Genomic DNA, 20,345 nt, shown 5'->3' on the forward strand with positions numbered 1-20,345 from the left:
GGACACTGAATTTTAATAGTTGTTATCTTTTTAAATGTCTTTATTTAACATATCAAAAGATAACAGTTTTCAGAACAATATTAACATTGAAAGGTTTAAAACTTCAGGTTGTGTTTTTCTTCTCATAGCTTTTCTCTGTGACTTCTTAAACTATACCCAGTCATTTTTTTCATAAGCAGTATGCACTATGAGGAGCAAAACACTTGCATGCTTGTTTTATTACTAGTGGGGAAATAAAAAATGTAAATAGCAAAGGAAGAAAAAGCATGTCTTAATTAAGTTATTCCTCTGCTGGGCGTGAATGCAGTAGGATCCTGAAGTGGCTGGTCTAGAAAGAACGCACTGTAACAAGTCCTTTTTAATCAGGAAAGAATGGCAACAAAAATGTATTTTTAACTCAGCTCTTAATATAAGTTTATGGGGTCCTAGATTTAAAATTTTAAACACTTGTCTTAGCGGCTGTTAAGACTGTAATATTGTACTTAGTTGCTTATACTCATAGCACCATAAATATAATCGGATACCGTGTATCCTGGGATTATCAAATGGATTTATGTCTAATGAATGAATTTAAATGCATTTATTGAGTGCTTATTCTGTGTCAGTAATGATGAAAAGTGAGTTTGGATCTTACATTTCTTAAAGAGCTGTATGAATTAAGTGGAGTCAATAGGACAAAAGTGTTATGCCAGTCATTACCACATATTAACTCATGGTTCCTTTGCCCTGCTCAGTTCTCATGCATTTGAATTTATGCACCCTTCAAAGTGAAAAAAGAATCAAGTTAGTTAATTTCTCCTTTACAAATTTAGGAAAATTTATCAAAATCAGCCCAGACCTGTGATTTCATCAATACTAGGAATTCCCATTGTGGCAGCTCCCTCACTTATATAGACTGGCAATTTGTAGGTAATTTAATTTGAGTTACCTGGGGTATGGCCCCATTTATCAGTAAAGATTTTATAGAAGTTCATGTTTCAATGAATTCTCGAATTCATTGAAATGTATTTAAATGTCATTGTTTAGAATATATAAACCCACTAGGTGTTGTGATACAATCTTAGTTTGCATTGTTATTGCTAATATTTGCATCGTTTCTCTAACCTTCTAAATACAAAGAAAATAAACCCTCGGCCCTTGGGTCCCTCAAACCCAGGTAAATAGTGACTTCCACCCCTCAACATGTTGTCTAATTGGAGGTGGAACTGAGAGCAGATAATGGTTACAAAGAACTAGGGCTGATTTCTTATCACAGCAAAGCCAGTACAATAGAATTTGACTTGTGTTTATGCACGTATAGCAGCATGTCTGGTCCATCTGTCAACAGTTATTCAGCACTTAACTATGAGCCAGGCACTGTGCTAAGTCTTGGAAATACAAATGCTAGCAGAAAGAAGAGCAGTCCCTGCCCTCAAGGAACTGACATTCAAAACATAAAAGTAATGTATGGGGATGGGGCAAGAGATTAAGGTATCCAGCATGGTAAAGAAAATCCAGAGAGTCTAGAGGATAACCTGGGCTGTCCTGGCCATTTTCCTTAAAATGGAGGTTCTGGGAGAAACCATAATCAGAGGGAAAGACCCTGAGGGGGAGGGTACTTCCAGTGTGTGAAGTCCAGGGGCAGAGTGAGTTTCTACACTGAAGGGTTTTCTGTGGCATAAGAGCAAGGAAAAATAATTAGTAAATTATGGAGACCTAGTTTCAAATCCTACTTCAAACAGTTCTGTGACCATGTCACCCTCCTATTCAATAAACTAGTGGCTTCGTATTACTTTTCAAGATCAGATATAAAAATCATCTTCTTAGCTTTTAAAGCCCTTCACAACCTAGGTCCTTCCTATTATTCCAGTCTTGCACCTTACTCTCTGTACTCTACAATTCAGCAACACTGGACTGCTTGCTGTTCTTTGCACAAGACACTCCAGCCTCCAATTCAGAATTCTTGCCAGCTGTCCTCCATGTCTGGAATGCCCTTCCTCCTCATCTTCATCTTCCGGTTTTCCTAGCTTCCCTCAAGTCTCAGCTAAAATCCTACCTTCTGAGAGAAGTCCTCCCATGTCCCTACTGAATGCTACTGCTTTTTGAGGTTACCTTCCATTTACTCTAAGTATCTCTTATGTATGTAGTTGTTTGCATGTTGTCTCCCCTACTAGAATGTGAGCTCCCTGAGGGGTCAGTTTTTACCTTCCTTTGTATCCCTTGGGCTTACTTAGCAATTCTGGGCAAACAGTGAGCATTTAGTCAATATTTAACTTAACTGGTTATGATATTTCAAAGGAAGGAGAGTCATATCAGTTTGGATAACACTAAAGGAAGTTTAATATCACCATTTTTTTAGAAAGCAATGATGCACTGTTGACTAGTAAAGTCTCAAAGTCTACTAAAATTCCTACTCTTTCCACTTGAACTGCTTTTAGGTCTTCTCATCCTATTCTTGCACATCACAAACACAAACACACACACATACACATGCTCCCCCCTTCTCTCACTAGGACTTTTTACATATCCCTGTTAAATTTCATCTTGTAAGCCCATCATTCTAGTCTTTAATCTACTTGGATCCCAATTATGTTATCCAAAGACTTAATCTCTTCTAGCTTTGTGTCATCTAAGTGATCTGATAAACATGTTCTTCTGTTATCATCTACATCTAGAAACTTCTTTTCAGTGCTCAACACTGATTATTATACTACCATAAACTTTTAATTGCATGTAAGATGTGAGGTGTGGATCTAAAACTTGTTTTCCACCATTCGTCCAGTTTTCCCTACAGTCTTTATTGAATATTTCCATTCCTCACTGTTGCTTTTTAATAGGTTTCTCACACACTAACTGTTGTACATTAGATTGCATTTCTGGGTTTCTTCCATTCCATTTGTGTGTGTGTGTACATTTTTTTTTCCAGTGCTAGTTTTTGTAAATACTGAGGGTTTTTTTTTTAATTAAACCTATAATTTCATTGGGACAACCAGGTGGCACAGTAGATTGAGTTCCAGACCTGGAGTCAGGAAGACTCATTTTTGTAAGTTCAAATCTGGCCTCAGACACTAGCTGTGTGACCCTAGGCAAGTCACTTAACCCTATTTGTCTCAGTTTCCTCATCTGTAAAATGAGCTGGAAAAGGAAGTGGAAAACCACCTCAGTATCTTTGCCAAGAAAACCTCAAGTGGGGTCATGAAGTCTGACATGACTGAAAAAACAAGTCTTAGAGTTGTGTGGGGTACTAAAGGTTAAGTGACCTACCTTAGGGTCACACAGCCAGTATAAGTCAGAGGGGGAACTTGAACCCAGATCTTCCTAAGATTGGCTCTTTATTCATTATGCCAGGCTGCCTCATATAATACATATATTTTAAAATATGCTAGCCCTTCACCCATTTTATTTTGTATAGTTCTTGATAGTATTTCATGTCACATCAGTTTTATGAAGTAAATTTATTGATCAATCAACTATCAAAATAGCACTACTGGTATTTTTATTAATTGTACTGAATGTATAATCTGATTTGGGAATTAATGATTTTTAAACTATATTTGCTCTACTCAGTTCTCTGCTTTCTGTCAAAATCATTTTGAAGTTGTCCTTCTATGTCTCTTTTTTATATGTTAGGTTAGTGCCCAAATATTTGGTATATTTTTGTCATTATAATAAATGGCATTTCTCTAGTTTCTTTGTTTTTTGTCGGTAGCATATAGAAATGCAAATGATTTTTGCTAAAGTAATTATTTTAGTTTTTTGTTGAAGGTTTTTAGTTTTCTAGGTATGTAATCATGTTACTTGCAAATAGAGATATTTTCTTTACTGATAATGCATATTTCTTTTTTTTCATGCCTTATTACTATGGCTAATATTTCTAAGGCTTTGTCATATAGGAGGGATGAAAGTAAATATTCTTTGATTTATTCTTTTTGGTGGGAATGCTGGGAATTCTTTATTTTTGGTGGGAATTTCCATCGTATATAATATTAGCTCATGATCGTATACAATATAAGCTTATGATCTTAAATGTATACTTATATTAAGAATAGCTTGGTACTCTATTTTTTGTGGGGTTTTTTTAGCATATGTTTATTACTTGTGAAATTGTCTTTGGCCTGTTTTTATTATGTTTTTATTTTAAAAATAAAATTGTATTATATTTTTAAGGCTAAAACTCACACCTAGAAACATTAGGGTGAGGTTAGGGTAAAAAAAATCATTGCTTAGGTAAATCTTAGGTTGATATGGTAATACCACATTTTTAATGGACAAGAACAATTTTGTGTGTGCGTGTGTGAATTTACATGTTGCAACATTTAATGGATCAGCATCACAATAAAAGAAATCCCAGCCAGTGTGTTTCCATGACATGTATCAAATGAGGCTGGTGACTTTGTACAGCCCTCCCTCACTTAAATCCAATTCACTTGTATGCCATGGCATCACCTCCCTGATGTCATGGTCATCTTGGAGAATGAAGGACAAACCACAACAACAATCAAATGAAACACAGGAACTAGCACTCAGTGGAATTTAGCAGGGGGTAGGGGGAGGAGAGTATTTTAAAGAGATGATAAAACTTGGTAAGACCTATTTACAGATTTTATTTCTTTTGTTGACAACTTCTGCTATAGATCTTTAGGAAAAAAAGTGAGCATTTAATAGTTGCATAAAATGCAAAGTAAAACAAATTCTGAAACTCTGGAACAAGGCAAAAAAATTTAACACTCGTACACAGAGACCTTACATATAAACATAAATTAGAGCTTGATAGTAACACCATGCCCAGGATTGGGGTGGGTGGGAGGAAGGGACTACAACAGCCCCACACAGATACCAGCCTTCAGAAAGGTGACTGTGAAGGTTAAAGTACTATATAAGATGCTTCCTGAATATCATGAATTAAACTCCTTTGTTAGAGGTTCAAGGCAAAGCAAATTGTTCTATAGCTAATAAGTATGTTTTAATGATTTTTCTCCTTTCTCACTTCTACATAGGCAGTGAAATTTGTTTTGCTAGCTATAAAGTTTCAGATAGGAAGCCTTCCTTAGTAGAAAGGTGATTTAATGTAGTCCACTGGCTTTTGCTTGTAAAGATATAGAGATAACACATTTTATTTCTAACTTAGAGCAGTTTTTACATAAACATATGACCAAAAAATTTTGATACTACATTCAGTAAAACATTCCCTTTTGGAGATATTTTTTTAAAATTGTGAAATACACTTGGAAAGAGAGGAGGAAGTTCAGAAAACGACACAGACAAGCAGTTTCGTTACTACTGTATTGAGTTTAAAATACATTTTTAAAAACTATGCAACAGAAGTACAAAGTTTCACATACAATCCTTTTTCTTTGCATATTAAAATGTTCACGTTGTTACTGCGAAAGTTCATAAAAAATACACTTGGAACCAAGTAAATTCTTTTTCAGTATGAATTGAAGTTGAGTCCTTTTATTAACATCTATTATTTCACTTCTCAGAAGTCAATCTACCATCAAGAGATGGTAGATAGGAGACCTTTAAAGAGGTTGTCTGCTGTTTTTTTCTCTAGAAGCTTCTAATATATCAAGAATGTGTATCAAAGAGACAAGTGTTCTGGTCTCAATCTTTCAACTTTTTGATATAGCGTATGCTGCTCCCAGAAACTATAAATTCTTAGTGACAATGTAGAGTGCATTTTACCACTACTCATGCAACTCTGTGTGGCATTCTAAATGTCTACTAAAGCAAAATGCGTTTAAACAGGAAAAACCTCATCTGTCTTCTGGGATGGAGAGACAGAGAAATGGATGCCATTGGAAGAGAGGATGATGTTAAATTTTGCTTTCTGTAACATCTGGTATCCATGTAGACAAGATTGAGATCTCTACTTATAAACTCTTTTGACTGCCAATAGCATTTTAAACTTTTCTTTCCTAGTGGTGATGGTTTTTAAGCAGAGGGCAAAGATTATAGGAACTTACTAAGTACCATGTGCTTCCTCATCTTTTACATTCATAGATAAAGCCTTTCCATAAGGACCCTGGGGCATATGGAATATCCAGGGTCTAGGAGGAGTGGGGAACCTGTGGCCTCAAGGCCACATGTGGCCCTCTAGGTCCTCAAGTGTCGCCCCTTTGACTGAATCCAAACTTCACAGAACAAATCCTCTTACTAAAAGGATTTGTTTTGTAAAACTTGGACTCAGTCAAAAGGCCCACACTTGAGGACCTAGACGGCCATATGTGGCTTCGAGGCCACGGGTTCCTCACCTCTGGACGGAACTTCCCTTCTCTCAGTTACAAAGTGGTGACAGATGTTCAGCAGGTGTAAAATGGAGAAATATGTGATGCTGCTCCTACATTTCTGGAGAAATATGTGATGTTGCTCCTGCGTTTCTAGGGAGTTGGTCTATCCTTTGCAAATGCCAGAGGTGACATAAAAAATTTGGGTAAATTTTGTCACTTCTTTTCACTTAATTCCCCTCTAGAAACATGGGGAAAAATCTCTTTAACTGGACAGCCTACTATCAACACCCCATTTGTAAGTACAATGACCATATTCAGTTTAATTTAAACAACATTTATTAAGTGCCCACTATATGCAAGGTACTATGCAAGGGACCTGTTTGCTAGATGCTGAGGTTACAAAGATGGGGAAAAAAAGTCTATTTTTAAGGACCTTACAATGAAGTGGGCTAAGTCAGGGGGACAAAAGTAGGGTACAAGATAGCTTGTGATAAGGATAATAAATTAGTCTAGACAAAGTACTATGAAAAATAGAAATAGTTGATGGGATCAGGGAATTCTTCATGGAAGAGGTGACATCACAGCTGGGCCTAGAAAAATTTCAATGGCAGAAAGGGGTGGCACAGAATGGCCTGCATGAAAGCACATGGATGTGGCAATACTCACCACCATCTCCCTTCTGGCCTTTTACTTTGGGGTCGTGGAGGAACTGAAGCTATTAACCTGGTAAGGAAAAGACTGGGGGGCAGGTAAGGATGGGACAGGGCAGGACTGATAGCTGTCTTCAAGTATATAAAAGGCTGTCATATGGAAGAGGGATTAGATTAATTTTGTTTGGCTCTAATGCATAAACTAGGCTGAAAAGGTAGAAGCTGTTGAAGACAGAATTAGGCTCAGTTTATGGAAGAACGATGAGCAACGTGCCAAAGAGTAATGGACTGCTTTAGGGGATAGTGAGATTTCTATGGCTCTATCAGATAGGTAGGTAGTCATTGTAATGATCACCCATCAGGAATGCTATTAGAAAGGATAATAAACATTCAGCTACGGGTTAGACTATATCACCTCTGTCCTCCCTTTTGAGATTTTGATTATAAGATTATTAAGGGGTTATGGTGTCAAATGCTACAGACAAGTTAAAAAGGATGTGGACTGAAAAAAGACTACGTGCCATTTAAGAATTCATAGACCGGAGACAGCAGATTCACTAAAGCTGAAAGGAAAACCAGATTGTAGGAGGTTGGAGGCAAGAGTAGGTGGTCAATCAGTATAGGCAAATTTCTACAAGTTAAACAGTGAAAGGGAGAAGAAATTTAGGGCTAAGACTTGGAGTGGCACTGACAATTTAGGGAAAGAGTAAGAATTAATTAATGATAGATAGAATGGTTGAAAAGGTTAGCCTTCACAAAAATAGAGCCAATATTTTTTTCCAAAAAAGAGGCAAAGGAGAAAACAGGAGAGATGTTGAGAAAGTTCAGGATGTTCAAGTTCAACACAATTGAAGATTCTGACAGTTGTACTCTAATCTTTTTGGTAAAGTAGGGGTAAGAGAACAGGACAATTGTTAGGAGTTGGAGGCTTAAGAGGCAAAGGTTTGAAACAGTTGCTAGGAATAATGAGAACATGCCATTTTGAGGTCTTTTCTGATTTTATCACATGCTGGGTCCATCTCTTCTCCCACCTCTCCAACCCCTAAGTCTGTCACAAATGCTTTTGATGCTAATGATTCTGGCCATCTGCTTTCCACTCGTGCCACCTGGTGGCTGTTAAATGTGCTTATTGTTTTCCAAGGGTTTAGTCTAAGGGCTCAGGGCCTATTGAAGTTGAGACTAGAAAATAAAAATACTTTGCTTCCTAGTTCAAGGGGGTAAAAGCAAATTGCTTGCACTACCATTATTTTTATGCATGAGTTTCTAGCCCTCTTTCTGGGATTATATTCATGAAATGCCAATATCCCAGGACATCTGAACCATCCTGTAGAACCTAAACTAGTCAGCAGTCTAGATGGTTAGGGAGTGCGAAGGGGTTGCCACTGTGAAATAAGGGGGGAGGGGGCAGATTATGAACAGTCTTCAGGAATTCTGCCTTTTATGATTCTCCACGTGGAGAAATGTGCATTTAGCTCTGCCAAGTTTCCTTGTCTACAAATCAGTTCACAAAAACTGGACAAAAATTGCTGTCCCACTAGTCTCCATCAAATAAATTTTAATTTTTTGTTACTGGAACTATATTGGAGACATTTTGGAAATCTAAATGTATTACATCCATTTACTATTAAAAAAAAACAACCAATGAACTTTGTTTTGCTAGTTCCCCATCATCTACATACTTATTTATTCCCCTCAAATACCCTGGATTAATTAGACAACCATGATTTCTATACTGTTTCCTTCCAGTTCCTAATGACTTCCTGTCCCCAGTCCAGTTTTAAGATACCATAGGCAGGATTGTGATGACAACTGAAGACTAAGGTTTGAGGAATAGGGGAAGGGTCTCAGCCAGGAAATCCCTATTCACGAAGGGTCCAGAACTGTAATAGGGAAAAGTCAAAATCAGTACTTGGGATACAGATTGTAGAGCTGAAAGGATTGAGGCAGGTTAAAAACAGGATCAACAAAATCTAAGAGACATAGCTGGCAAATGTTCAATACAGAAGTAACCTGGCAAAAGTATTCTTTCAATCCATTGTACTCGGTATTCTGCAGGTGCATTAGAAAATATGAATAGGTCAAGATTTCGAACTGCCTTCACACCCCTGCCATACCTTTCCCTCAATTTACCTACATTTTATTTCATGGCAATGGCCAATTACATGGTGACTATAAATTCCCATCTGCAAAAATGCCCTTAAAAGACTGTTTTAATTTTCAGTCATCTTAGCATTTGTTGGATTTCATAAGTTTGCCTGATGGGGGAATAACTCATTAGCCGATAGGTACCAGGACCCCTCACTGATGCAATTCATAAATTCTCTGGCACAAAGAATGCTTGTAAAGACAGGTCACACACTTTAGTCAACAGCTTCCCAATTTTATCCTTCAGTTGCTTCAAAATTCTTGAGTATCTGTGATTCAGTCCTGATGATTTCTCTAATGTCATATATTTGCCTTATGGATTTGTCCTGACACTGAAGCTTATGAGACAGGACCTAGGTGTACACATTTAAAAGTGGACCAGGTTGGTAATCTTCAAGTGAACAACCTCAGGCATAGTTTGAATTGTAAGCTTTATTTAAACCCACCCTCAACTTACTGTTCTTAGGCCAGTCTGTGAATTGTGATTCCTCCTCCTCCTCCTCATTCTAGGAGCTGCCCACTGATTTTGAAGTTCTTCAATCTTTCCACAGAATAGTCTTTGACTTTTGATTCCTTATTACCTGCTTCCCTTTTTTTCAATGACTTGGACCCATTTTGGAATTCTATTCATCCCAGAACTACTCTCAAACTATAAGAGAAAAAGTAATGTTTTGGAGACCAAACCTACCTGGTTATTTTCCCTTGATACGTTAGATCCTGTGACAACCACTGTGAGATTACAACCCTCTCAGTGTGTAGTAGCTTATATAATATGTAACACTTTAGGAAAGTTTTCTGAATCTATCACTATTTTCCAGCTATTATCTCAAAGTAATTTCTTGCCATTATTATTATTTGGTATCAGGATCAAATCTTAACTATTAAAAAGGATTTAGTTTGGACACATTTCATATATCTATCAATTTATTAAGTGCCTATTATATGCCCAGCACAGTGCTAGGCACTACTGACTACACAAAAAAATTGCAATGCATGGCCTCCATCCTTGAGGGACTACAAGATTTAGATGAAGACAAAACTAGAAAACAGAACAATCAAGTGCTAAATTGTATGGTAATGACAAGTGTATAGTAAATCAGGAAGAGACAAATGAAGGTAAACTTGAAGTGGTTGGAAAGGGTAAAGGGAGGGAGCTAATTTTTTCAGGGTGGATAAATATGAATAGGACAGAGATGGGGACAGAGCCTTCAAGTATAATTAAAGGCACAGAGGCAGGATTAAGAGTTTTATAGGTTAGGGGAAAGTCTGGCTTATCTGGAATTGGGGCATTCTGGGCTAAGAGTGGGTTAAATTACAGAGGGCCTTGGAAGTCAGGCTGAGGCATTTGCATTTTATTCTGTAGGCAAAGATAAGTCATTGTAGCTTTTTGAGCCGGGAAAGTAACATGCTGCATGCAGTGTTTTGGAAAATTAATATAGTAACAGTGTACAGGATGGAATTGGAAGGGGAAAGAGAATAGAGCCAGGAAGACCATCTATGCCAGGTGTGGGGAACCTGCGGCCTTGAGGCCACATATGGCCCTCTAGGTCCCCAAGTGTGGCCCTTTGATTGAATCCAAACTTCACAGACCAAATCCCATAAAGGGCAGCACTTGAGGACCTAGAAGGCCACATATGGCCTTGAGGCTGCAGGTGCCCCACCCTTGATCTAGGCTATTCCAGGTATGAGGTGCTGAGGGTCTTGATTCAACTTGTGTATATATGAAAATAGAAAGTAAGTGGTGAAACCTAGAGACATTTCAGAAAAAGAAATGACAAAATCTGGTGACATCTTGACTACAAGAAGGAAGAAGCACATCACTTTGTTTTCTTGGCCTAAACTGGTTGAAAATTCAAAAATATGCATTCATTTTATTAATATAGTTATATTTGTGTTGAATAAAAATATCCTGAATACATAAATTTTGTATTTCTTAATTAAAACAATTTAAATATCTGTTGTTTTTGGTGATGGAGGTTCTCCTGATATATCACGGCAAAAATATTCTCTTATATCTATGGCTAACCTGACCAACTGGAGACAGTTGACTCTCCCCCTCCCCCACCGCCCCGCCATTATGTCACAAGTTTCAGCTTTGGAAAGTAACCAAACCAACCCTCAGCATTCTTAAAGTATCCAAAAATTTCATCTGAAAATATATGAAAATTTACCACCACCTTAAAGTTAAGTACCTTCTGACTGATTTGCTCCTAAAAATAAAACCTACATTTTTCTGAGTTGTGACTACTATTAGGTTAGGAATACAAAAAGATAAAGGGATTTTTTGTGGGAAAAAAATCTTATTGAGTTGAATTTTTCTAGTAACTGTTTTTTTTAAATCCTGGATTAAATCAAATCTAGCCTAATGGATTTCCACAAAGAACAGTAACAGAGAAAATAGGGGCAATTCATTATTTTAGTCTCTCCTCTGGTAAGTGGGCGATGCAGTGTGTTATTATTTTTATATGGAACAGATTCTGAATTATCTACAGGTATGGAGTGAATGGAATGAGATCCCAAATCAGGGTAGATCCCAAAATTTGTTCCATTCACATGCACATTTTCACATCTGAATCTCTTTTAACCCTCCAATCCTGGTCAGAAGTATAGGAAATGAACATCAGAAAACCTCACTCTAATATTTCTATGGGGCTGCTCCTCTATTCTCTCTGATCTCTGTGGTCCCTTACTATAGGATCACTCCATAAACTTCAACTACCTCCTATGCCTACTCTTCGAAGAAAACATGTTCTAAATCCCTCCTATCTCATCTCCCTATTAGTGACAAACCCAAGTTGTTCATCTCTAAAAGGCTAGGAAACATGTTACCTGCTTAAGCAATTTCCACAGGAAGTACTTCCATCAAATTACTCTCTTATGGGGATAGGATGGGAAGGGTTTGGTTATAGAGGATAAGAAAAGTAGGAAGTAGAGGAGAGCCGCACCTGCACCAGGACAATTCATCGGAATAGAGGAAGAATTGTAATGCTATGTAAAGCTAATTGGTCCTAATTGGTCCTATGAAGGGGAATGTAACAAAGCTGGGCAATACTAGATACTGTCTTTAGAGCAAAATGGATTGTAAACTGGAGGAAAAATTCTGCGATCCAGCTAGACATTAGGAAGAAGCTAGCTGCAGGTCTCAAGGATAATCTGTAATATGGTTAATCTTTCCACAGTGAATTAAGAGATAATACAGGTAGCAGTCAAATATATCACAGACCAAATCCCATTACAGAAAGCTTCAAGTGTCTAAATCATTTCACAGTATTGGAATGTCAATGTAATAATATTGCTTGACATAAGTTCAAAATCTGAAAGGAACATTCTTTAGTCATGTTAACTACACCCTCCAACACAAAGATGAAGTAATTTTCCCATTTTATTTTGTTTGGAGAAAATCTGTAATTTTGGATTCCACCAGAGTATGTGTTACACTTGTCATTAAATATTCATCTATGCCATTTAGCTGTCCAAAGACTGCATCAGGAACATCTGTACAAGTCGAAAGGAACTGCCTGAGTTTTTCTACGCTTGAGATAGCTTCTGCAATGGTTAGTTTTGGCTGCTCCAGCAAAGAGACACCTTCATCATCCTCACTCTCACTTTCACCTTCTTCAGGGTTTGTACCAGTCATCATGCTTTCGACAATGTCCACATCTGTTAACTCACGAGATACAAGTAAATCATTGTCAGCAGTTACAAAGTCCTCAAAAGTGACCTCGTTTGGAACACATGTGGCAATAGCAACCGAATTCCATAATTTTTCCATTGCTATATCTGGTTCATCATCTTCTTCTGGATCAGTGTCAGTAAATTCCATTGGAATGATGCCTGCTTTTTGCCAGCACTTCACTACTGTGGATTGTTTAACAGACCACCATGCCCCAGCTATCATGTCAATGGCCTGTTTAATGTTGAGCTTTTCTTTTTCCTCATTGTTGTTGAGGTTGAGAAGAATCTGCTTCAAGAGTCGACTCCTGTATAAAACTTTCATGGTGTGAATTACACCAAGATTCAGTGGCTGTAAAACAGCTGTGCAGTTTGATGGGAGATAGCCAACTTGAATTCTTTCTAGACGTGGAAGCATGTTGTGTGCAGAACAGTTGTCGATCAACATGAGGATTCTGCGTTCTGCTTGTTTCATCTTTGCATCAACTTTTATGAGCCACTCATTAAACAGATCTCGAGTCATCCATGCCCGCTGGTTGGCACGGTAATCACAAGGAAGTGAATGCACATTCTTGAAGCATCGTGGTGTAGCTGATTTACCAACAATCAGTGGTCTCATTTTTTCAGTTCCTGATGCATTGCAACAAAAAAGTGCGGTCAATCGTTGTCTGGCCTTCTTACCTCCTCTGCAGCAATCACCTTTAGCAGCAAGCGTATGTTGTGGCAACAACTGGAAAAACATGCCTGTTTCATCAGCATTAAAAATATCATCTGGGCTGTAGTCAGCAATCAGCTTTATAATTTCACCAGCATGCCATTCATTAACCTTATCTATTCCTATACCATTCATTAACTTATCATTATCCTCCCTGCAGATTGCTTTTAAAGCAATTCCATGTCGATCACGAAATCTATTAAGCCAGCCAACGCTTGCTTGAAAATTGTCATAGCCTAGCATATTTGCCAAATTTAATGCTTTTTTTCGAATCACTGATCCACTTACAAGAATGTTTTTTGCATGAACTTCCTGAAACCAAGCAAACACAGCCTTGTCAATGTCATCATAGAGGGCATTACGCATTCTTTTTCGTTGTGGTCCCACTGATGCTTCCCTTACCTTTTCTTCAAATTTAGCACGATCTTTTAAGAATGTGGATAATGTAGAAGGAGTGATGCCAAATTCCTTTGCCACATCTCCTTTTCGCTTGCCAGAATCCACTGCTTCTACTACTTTCATTTTTTCCTCCAAAGAAAACTGCCGGCGTTTTTTGTTTCCTTTGTTAGCCATGTCCGCGGGATGAGGTTTAGGCCACAACTAACCAATGCTGTGTCCGTTCCTCCTCGCGTTTGCACTATGTCACAAGTATAGGAAACTGAGAAGAAAAAAGGAGGGGGCTGTCATGAACCAAAAATATATGGTTTCTATCTAAATAACCCTGAGTCAGATTTTTTTTTTACGAAAGTAACCAATCCCAAAGAAGGTAAGAGGTGTGTGTGTGTGTGTGTGTGTGTGTGTGTGTGTGTGTGTGTGTGTATGCATGCATGAGCATATGGGTGCTGGAGACAAGAACTTACAATAAATTAATTTCTAAAAGTACAGTGATGAGACATGTTACCTAGGCTTTGAATGTTTTCATTTCAGTTTTTCCAAGAAAGCTGTTGGCCTAATCTATGAGAAGCAAGACCAAACAGTAAATGTTAAGAAAAAAAAAAAAAAGGACTGGCCTGGGAGTCAAGAGACCAGGGTCTTTGTCTTGGCTTTGCTGCTTATCAGGCCTGTCATTTTGAGCAAGTCACTTCAGCTCTGTGAGCCTCAGTTTCCTCATCTGTAAAATGGATCTAAATCTTTAAAGCCCTCTTCTTATGCTTTTAGTGGTGCAACAAGGCAGTGTCCATTTCCTCAAAAGTCTGGCCAGCAGAATAGAAGACCAAGCAGGTCTGACTAAGCTGGACAAGCTTTTGAACATGAATCTGAAGATGGGCAATCCAAATTATGTCTATAGTACAAGAACCAGTCTAGGAGTTGGCCTCCAGCCAATGTGTGTGTGTGTGTGTGTGTGTGTGTGTGTTGGGGGGGTGGTGTTTGAAGACAATCTATTAAAATGTGAAAAGGACCGTGATTTATGTTGCTGGGAGGTGTATCCACACCAAGGAAATAATGGATCCTGGAGGCATAAAATAAGAGAGGGAATCCTGGTAAAACCTGCCTCACTGGACTGTTATTATTGAATAAAGTGAAATATGGGATTATAAAAAGACTGGCTTACCAGGCAGGAGAGGCATCTGAAACACTTCTAAAGGAATTCTATTCTGTATTCTTTTTTCTACTTTTACGTGTTTTCAAACTTTAAATAATTTTAGTTATGGAAAAAGAGATAATATGGGAACAAGAAATATAAGGTAGAAGCTATAAACCCAGTTGTATGTTCGGGTATGCACAGGCAGCCTCGCATAGTGGAAAGAGCAGAAAACTAGGAGCCAGGAGATGTGAGTTCAAGTCCCAGCTCTGGAGCTGGCTTGTTTCTTTGCAAGTCACTCCTAGTCTCCGGACCTCCGTTTCCAGCTCCGTCCTTCTGATAAGTTATCGCTTCAGAACCAGGGAGCGGAGAGGGAGGGTCAGTCTCCCGAGGCGCAGGAGCCTGGGATACCCTTCCTCCCCGGCCGAGATCTAGGTGTCCCGGATCTCCCGGATCCCCGACCCCGTGTTAGGCTAGGGCGCTTCTGGCAGAGAAAGGCGCTAACGGAGGCCGGTCTTGAGCCTCCCCTGACGTTCACCTCCCCAGCTCCGCCCCGGCCCGGTTACCTCAGTGCCGCGGGAGTGCCGGGGAAACCGCCAGAGCCGCTGGGGAGAAGTGGCTACCGGCACAACCTCCCTCCCCACCACAGGTACCCGCAGCTTCCTCCGGCCCGCTTAGTACTGTGGCCCGGAAGTGGTCCATCTCAGTGTTCTCCCTCCTTTCTGGGGAGCAGATGCTTTTCCATAGCCTCGGAGGTCAGGGGGGGGTGGGAGGGATGCATTCGTCCTGCGCATGCGCCGATCCCTCCCACCGCCCACAACTCGGAGAACTTTCCCGGTGATTGGTTGAAGAAAGACCTTTCTGCGCCTGCGCCAGCCCCTTAGTGTCACGTGCAGAGCTGCCTTCTTTGCGCGCCGGCGGCTGTTTCCGGCGCGTCGCGGGGGCCGCCGGGATCGATTTCCTTGGTGATTTGGGTAGCTGGTGTGTTTGTCCCGGCTCTTGTGTCCGACCGGCTTTCCCACCTCCCTTTCCCCAGCCCCCAACCCTCCTCACGGCAGTCTGATCTGAGGGGCGGCCCGGGGTTAGCTGGAGACCCCCCTCCGCTCTCCTGCTTTTCCCCTTCTCTGTGTCGCTACACTCCCTCGGGGAGGGAGGAAAGGGGTGTCGTGACTCCGGCGGCGGCGCGGGGCCGGGGGAGAAGTCCCGGAGCCCCCGGGATGCGGGGGCGACCCGGCGTCTCCCCCTCGCCGCCGCCGCTGCTCCTGCTGCGACCGGACGTTGCCCCGCGCGCCGATCGCGGGAAGCGCTTATGCCCCTCTCTGGACAGCTCGCCGGGAACTCTGCCCGCCCCGGGGCCCGGCGCCTCCGGGGATGTGACCCACGCCTGCCGCCTGCCTAGCGCCACCCCCGGGCGCTGCCAAGTAAGTAAGCCCCACGGGCCCGGAGCTTGGGCCCCTAGTCCCGGGTGACAGACACCCCGGAAGCCAGATCGGGAGTGCCAGAGCCATAGGAACCCACCTAGTGTCGGGGAAAGAGCTCTGCGTTCTGCGTCCGGCAGCTTAGACCTTGTAAGTGGTCGAGGTAAGAGGGCCTTGGTTCCCATGTCTGTCCTGCCACTCCTGTGACCTTGGGTGAAGAATCATTTACCTGTGCCAGGCTTTGAAAATGAGGAGATTGAGCCTGTTATCTCAGTGCCCTGCGTTGATTAACCGAGGAAACGAAAGACAAAAATGAAACTATTCCTGACCTAAACGAGCTTAGGTTCTGGAGGGACGCGACATCTTTACACATAAGTAAATAGAAAGTAGTTTGAAGGGGAACAAGGTGCTAGACGGGTGGACCAGAAGAGGGTTTAGATAGGAGGGGGCAATGAACTTCTACTTTGAAGGAACCTGGAGGTTTTAGAGGTAGAGATGAGGAGGGAGTGCATTGCAGATCTGGGGACCATTTATTCCAAGGCTTGGAGGAGGGAAATGGACCTTCCTGTACAGAGAATGGTTTACCTAACAGACCACATAGACCGAAATTCATTAAGAAGTATATTATGCAGATAAGAATAGGAAAATACGTGGAGGCCCCTAAATGCTACACTGAGGATTTTGCGTTTATTATAGACGAAATAGGGATCCCCCAAAGATTTTTGAGTAGAGGAGTAAATGTGAATTTGGCAGCTGTGTGGATGCTGGTTTGTCTAGGGGAGAGACTGGAAGCAGGAATAACAGTTAGGAGGTGATTGCAGTAGTTGAGGCAGGAGGTGAAGAGAGCCTCAACTAGGGTAGAAGCTGTGTGAATGAGTGGAGAGGAGAAGCATGTGAGATGTTTGGGGAAGAGGTACAGTTGACAAGACTTGGGCCACTGATTTTGTATACAAAGATTAAAGCCGAAGGAAAGATTAAGCATGATGCCAGAAAGTGGGTGACTAGAGGTATGATAATGCAGTCAACAGAAATAGAGATACATATTTGTAGGAGGGATTTAAAATTTTTCTTCCAGGGGGTGTATTATAATGAGTTCCATTTTGGAAATGTTGCATTTGCAGTACACATGAGACATCCATGTGGAACTGTCCAGGAATTAAGGAGATATGTGTGTTGATATCTTTAGGATTCTGCTGCATGGAGATGACTGACCCCATGAGAGCTAATGGAGATTACTAAAAGAATGAACATAGAGAATAACAGAGAGCAAAGGAAAATGCTCTAGGGAACAACCACACTTCTTGAGGGGAGGATCTGGTATAGAGACTGAGAGAGAATGATTGGGCATGTAAGAGGAAAACCAAGTGAGAGTAGTATTTTGGAAGCCAAGAGAGAAGAGTGTTTAGGATGAGGCTGGGAAGGTGTTCAGTTGTGTAAAAGGCCGCAGAAAAATCAAGAAAAATGAAAACTAAAAAAAGGTTTTTGGTTTTGAAGTCAGGGAGTCTACAGTTCAATCCTACCTCAGACACTTACAAGCTTTGTGACACATGGCAAGTCGCTTAAACTATCTGTACTTCAGTTTTCTCATCTGTGAAAAGAAACAAATGGGTAAGATGGACTCTAAGGTTCTTTCCCTCTCTAAATCTGTGATCCTATTAGGTAGTAATACAAATGTCACTGATACCTTGGAGATGACAGTTGCAGTTGAGAGGTAAGTCAGAAACCAGATTGCGAGTAATTGACAAGTGAGTGGGAGGTGATGGATTGGAGGCAACTGATTGTAAACTAATGTCACCTGAGCTTAGAATTTTGTCTCTTGACTCTGCAGTCATTTCTCTTTATGCTACCAATATACCACACTATTCTTGGACAGCTTTTCTATTAAGGTTTTTTTGGGTTTTTTTTGTATTAAGCCAAACTCTCCCTTTCTGCAATTTCCATCTATTACTTCTAGTGCTGTCTTGTTGGACAAAGCCAGACAAGTCTAATCCCTTTTGTGTTTAACAAGTACAAGGTAAACAAAGAGCCTCTGTCTTCAAGGGACTTATATTCTGTTGAGAAGAAACAAAATTTATATATGCAGATGAGTAAAAGATAATTTGAGGAGGGAAAGAATGGTAGTAACAATGCAAATCAGGAAAGACTGACCATAGAAGGTGGTACCTGAGCTAAGGAAGCTAAGGATTCTAAGAAGCTGAAGGAGTACATTTCAGTAATCAGGGTCAGGTTAAGCAAAGGCCTAGTGCCTGAGATAGAATGCAGAACTCTAGGAATAGTATGTATTCCAGCTTGGCCAAAATGTAGCATGTGGGAAGGGATGGAGGATGAAAGCCTTCAGGAAGGCTAAGTTAGAGCTAGATTGTGCAAAGCTTTAAATGCCAAGCTGACAAGTTTGTACTTTATCCTAGAGGCAGTTAATTGGGAGCCATTGAACATTTTTGAGCAAGGTAGTGACACCTGACCTGTAGGAGATGACACCATAAGCATGAGGGACATTAATTAATATTCAGAAAGCATTTATTAAGCATTGTGTATATGCTAGGTATAGTGCTAAAGATAAAAGGTCAAAAGGGAGACCATCCCTGCCTTTGATGGGTGTATAATAAATTTGTGGAAGTTAATATGAGGGGGCATTGTTTTGTTCTTTACTTATGTATACTCAGTGCTTAGCAGAGCCTGCATAGCCTAGGCACTTAATAATTGCTTGTTGATTGATATATACATAGTGATGGGTTTTAACACCTGAGGTAATGGGGTAAGTCTTTTGAAGGAGGTAGCCTTTGAAGTCTTGGAAGGAGCTAGTGGTTCCAAGACGAGGAGATGGGTTATGAGAGCATCCCAGAAATGGGGAACAGCCTGTACAAAGGCTTAGAGGAGGGAATGAAATGTCAAGTACAAGGAATGACAAGTGTGCAGGTTTTTCTGGGATGTAGAGTTCTTCAGGGGAGGTAAGGTATAAGTATAAGTATCTTAGAAAGACCGACTGGAGCCAAATTGTAAAGGGCTTTAACTGCCAAAAAAGGAGTTTGCATATTATCTTGGAGCCATTAGGAAGTAACATGATCAGAAGCCCTGGAGCTTCTGCACCCGAGGAGTGATTTGGTTAGACCTTTTCTTTAGGAATATGAATTTGACAGCTGAGTGGGGAATGGAGTAGTGTGGGGTGATCATTTAAGCAGCTATTGAAATAGTCTGGGTAAGAGTTGGTGGCCATTCGAGTCAGTCAAATAGAGATAACAACAAACAGTGAGCAAGTGTTAGGCACTATGGATACAAATACAGGAAAGACAACCTTTGCCCTCAAGAAGAGAAGAGAACAGATGTAGTCATCTATAGAGATTGAACATCAGGACTTGACCAATGATGGGATGTGGAGAGCAGGGGAGTCACATGATGACTATGATGCTGTGTTCATAAGAATGGATATCAACAGAAATGGACAAGTTTGAGGAAGGGTCAGTCTTGAGGGGAAGATAATGAGTTTTATTTGAATGTGTTGAGTCCTTTTGCTGGAGATGGTTCTTTAGATACTTGAGATCATGATTACATTCTTTCCCTCCCACCCCATCCCCCCCCCCCCCATCCCTACTTTCTTTAATCTGTTGCCTCCTTATCACTTCCATTCATCAAGCATTTAAGCACCTGACATGCCGAGCCTGATGGGAGGGATACAAAGATAAAAGAGGAAACAGTTCCTCCACTAAGGACTTGGGAAACAACATGTACACAGGTAAATAAATGCAAAATATACACAAAGCAAATACAAAGTAATTTCAGGAGAGGCCGGGAGAGTACTCATAATAGGTGGGATCAGGAAGGACCTTGTAGGAAGCAGCCCTTGATCTGAGCTTTGAAGGGAAGCAAGGAATTCCAAGAGGAAGAGGCGAGGAAAGAGAATTTCAGCATTAGGGGTATTGCCTGTGCAAAGCCTTGGAGACAGAATAGTCTGTGGGGCGAGCAACAAATGAGTAAACCAATTTGGCAAGATTATAGAGTGTTTAAGGAGTAGTAATG

The 20,345-nt window shown here is 40.5% G+C and overlaps 2 protein-coding genes across 3 annotated transcripts in view; one reads left to right on the plus strand and one right to left on the minus strand.

Annotated features, from left to right (window-relative positions):
* Positions 1-11,243: 11,243 nt before the first annotated feature.
* Positions 11,244-15,645, minus strand: TIGD6 (tigger transposable element derived 6). Its single transcript, XM_036749940.1, has 2 exons — positions 15,480-15,645; positions 11,244-14,049 (listed from the first exon to the last, which is right to left on the minus strand). The coding sequence occupies exon 2, from the start codon at positions 13,962-13,964 to the stop codon at positions 12,387-12,389; it is 1,578 nt and encodes a 525-aa protein (XP_036605835.1). The 5' UTR covers positions 13,965-14,049; positions 15,480-15,645; the 3' UTR covers positions 11,244-12,386.
* Positions 15,646-15,868: 223 nt separating this feature from the next.
* HMGXB3 (HMG-box containing 3) overlaps positions 15,869-20,345 on the plus strand; it is a 56,534-nt gene continuing 52,057 nt past the window's right edge. Inside the window, exon 1 of one of the 2 annotated variants that reach the window (XM_036749942.1) lies at positions 15,869-16,334. Coding sequence is in view for 1 of the 2 variants with exons in the window: in XM_036749941.1 (XP_036605836.1) it covers positions 20,052-20,061 (10 nt within the window). In the remaining variant the exon portion in view is untranslated. Of the gene's footprint in view, positions 16,335-20,047; positions 20,062-20,345 lie in introns of those variants that run through there. The other variant, XM_036749941.1, reaches the window with a different exon arrangement.

The sequence above is a fragment of the Trichosurus vulpecula genome, chromosome 3, assembly GCF_011100635.1.
Source record: "Trichosurus vulpecula isolate mTriVul1 chromosome 3, mTriVul1.pri, whole genome shotgun sequence".
Taxonomy (NCBI): domain Eukaryota; kingdom Metazoa; phylum Chordata; class Mammalia; order Diprotodontia; family Phalangeridae; genus Trichosurus; species Trichosurus vulpecula.

Coding starts and splice junctions, on each gene's coding strand:
- TIGD6 (XM_036749940.1), bottom strand. CDS start 13,964: ATGGCTAACAAAGGAAACAAAAAACGCCGGCAGTTTTCTTTGGAGGAA.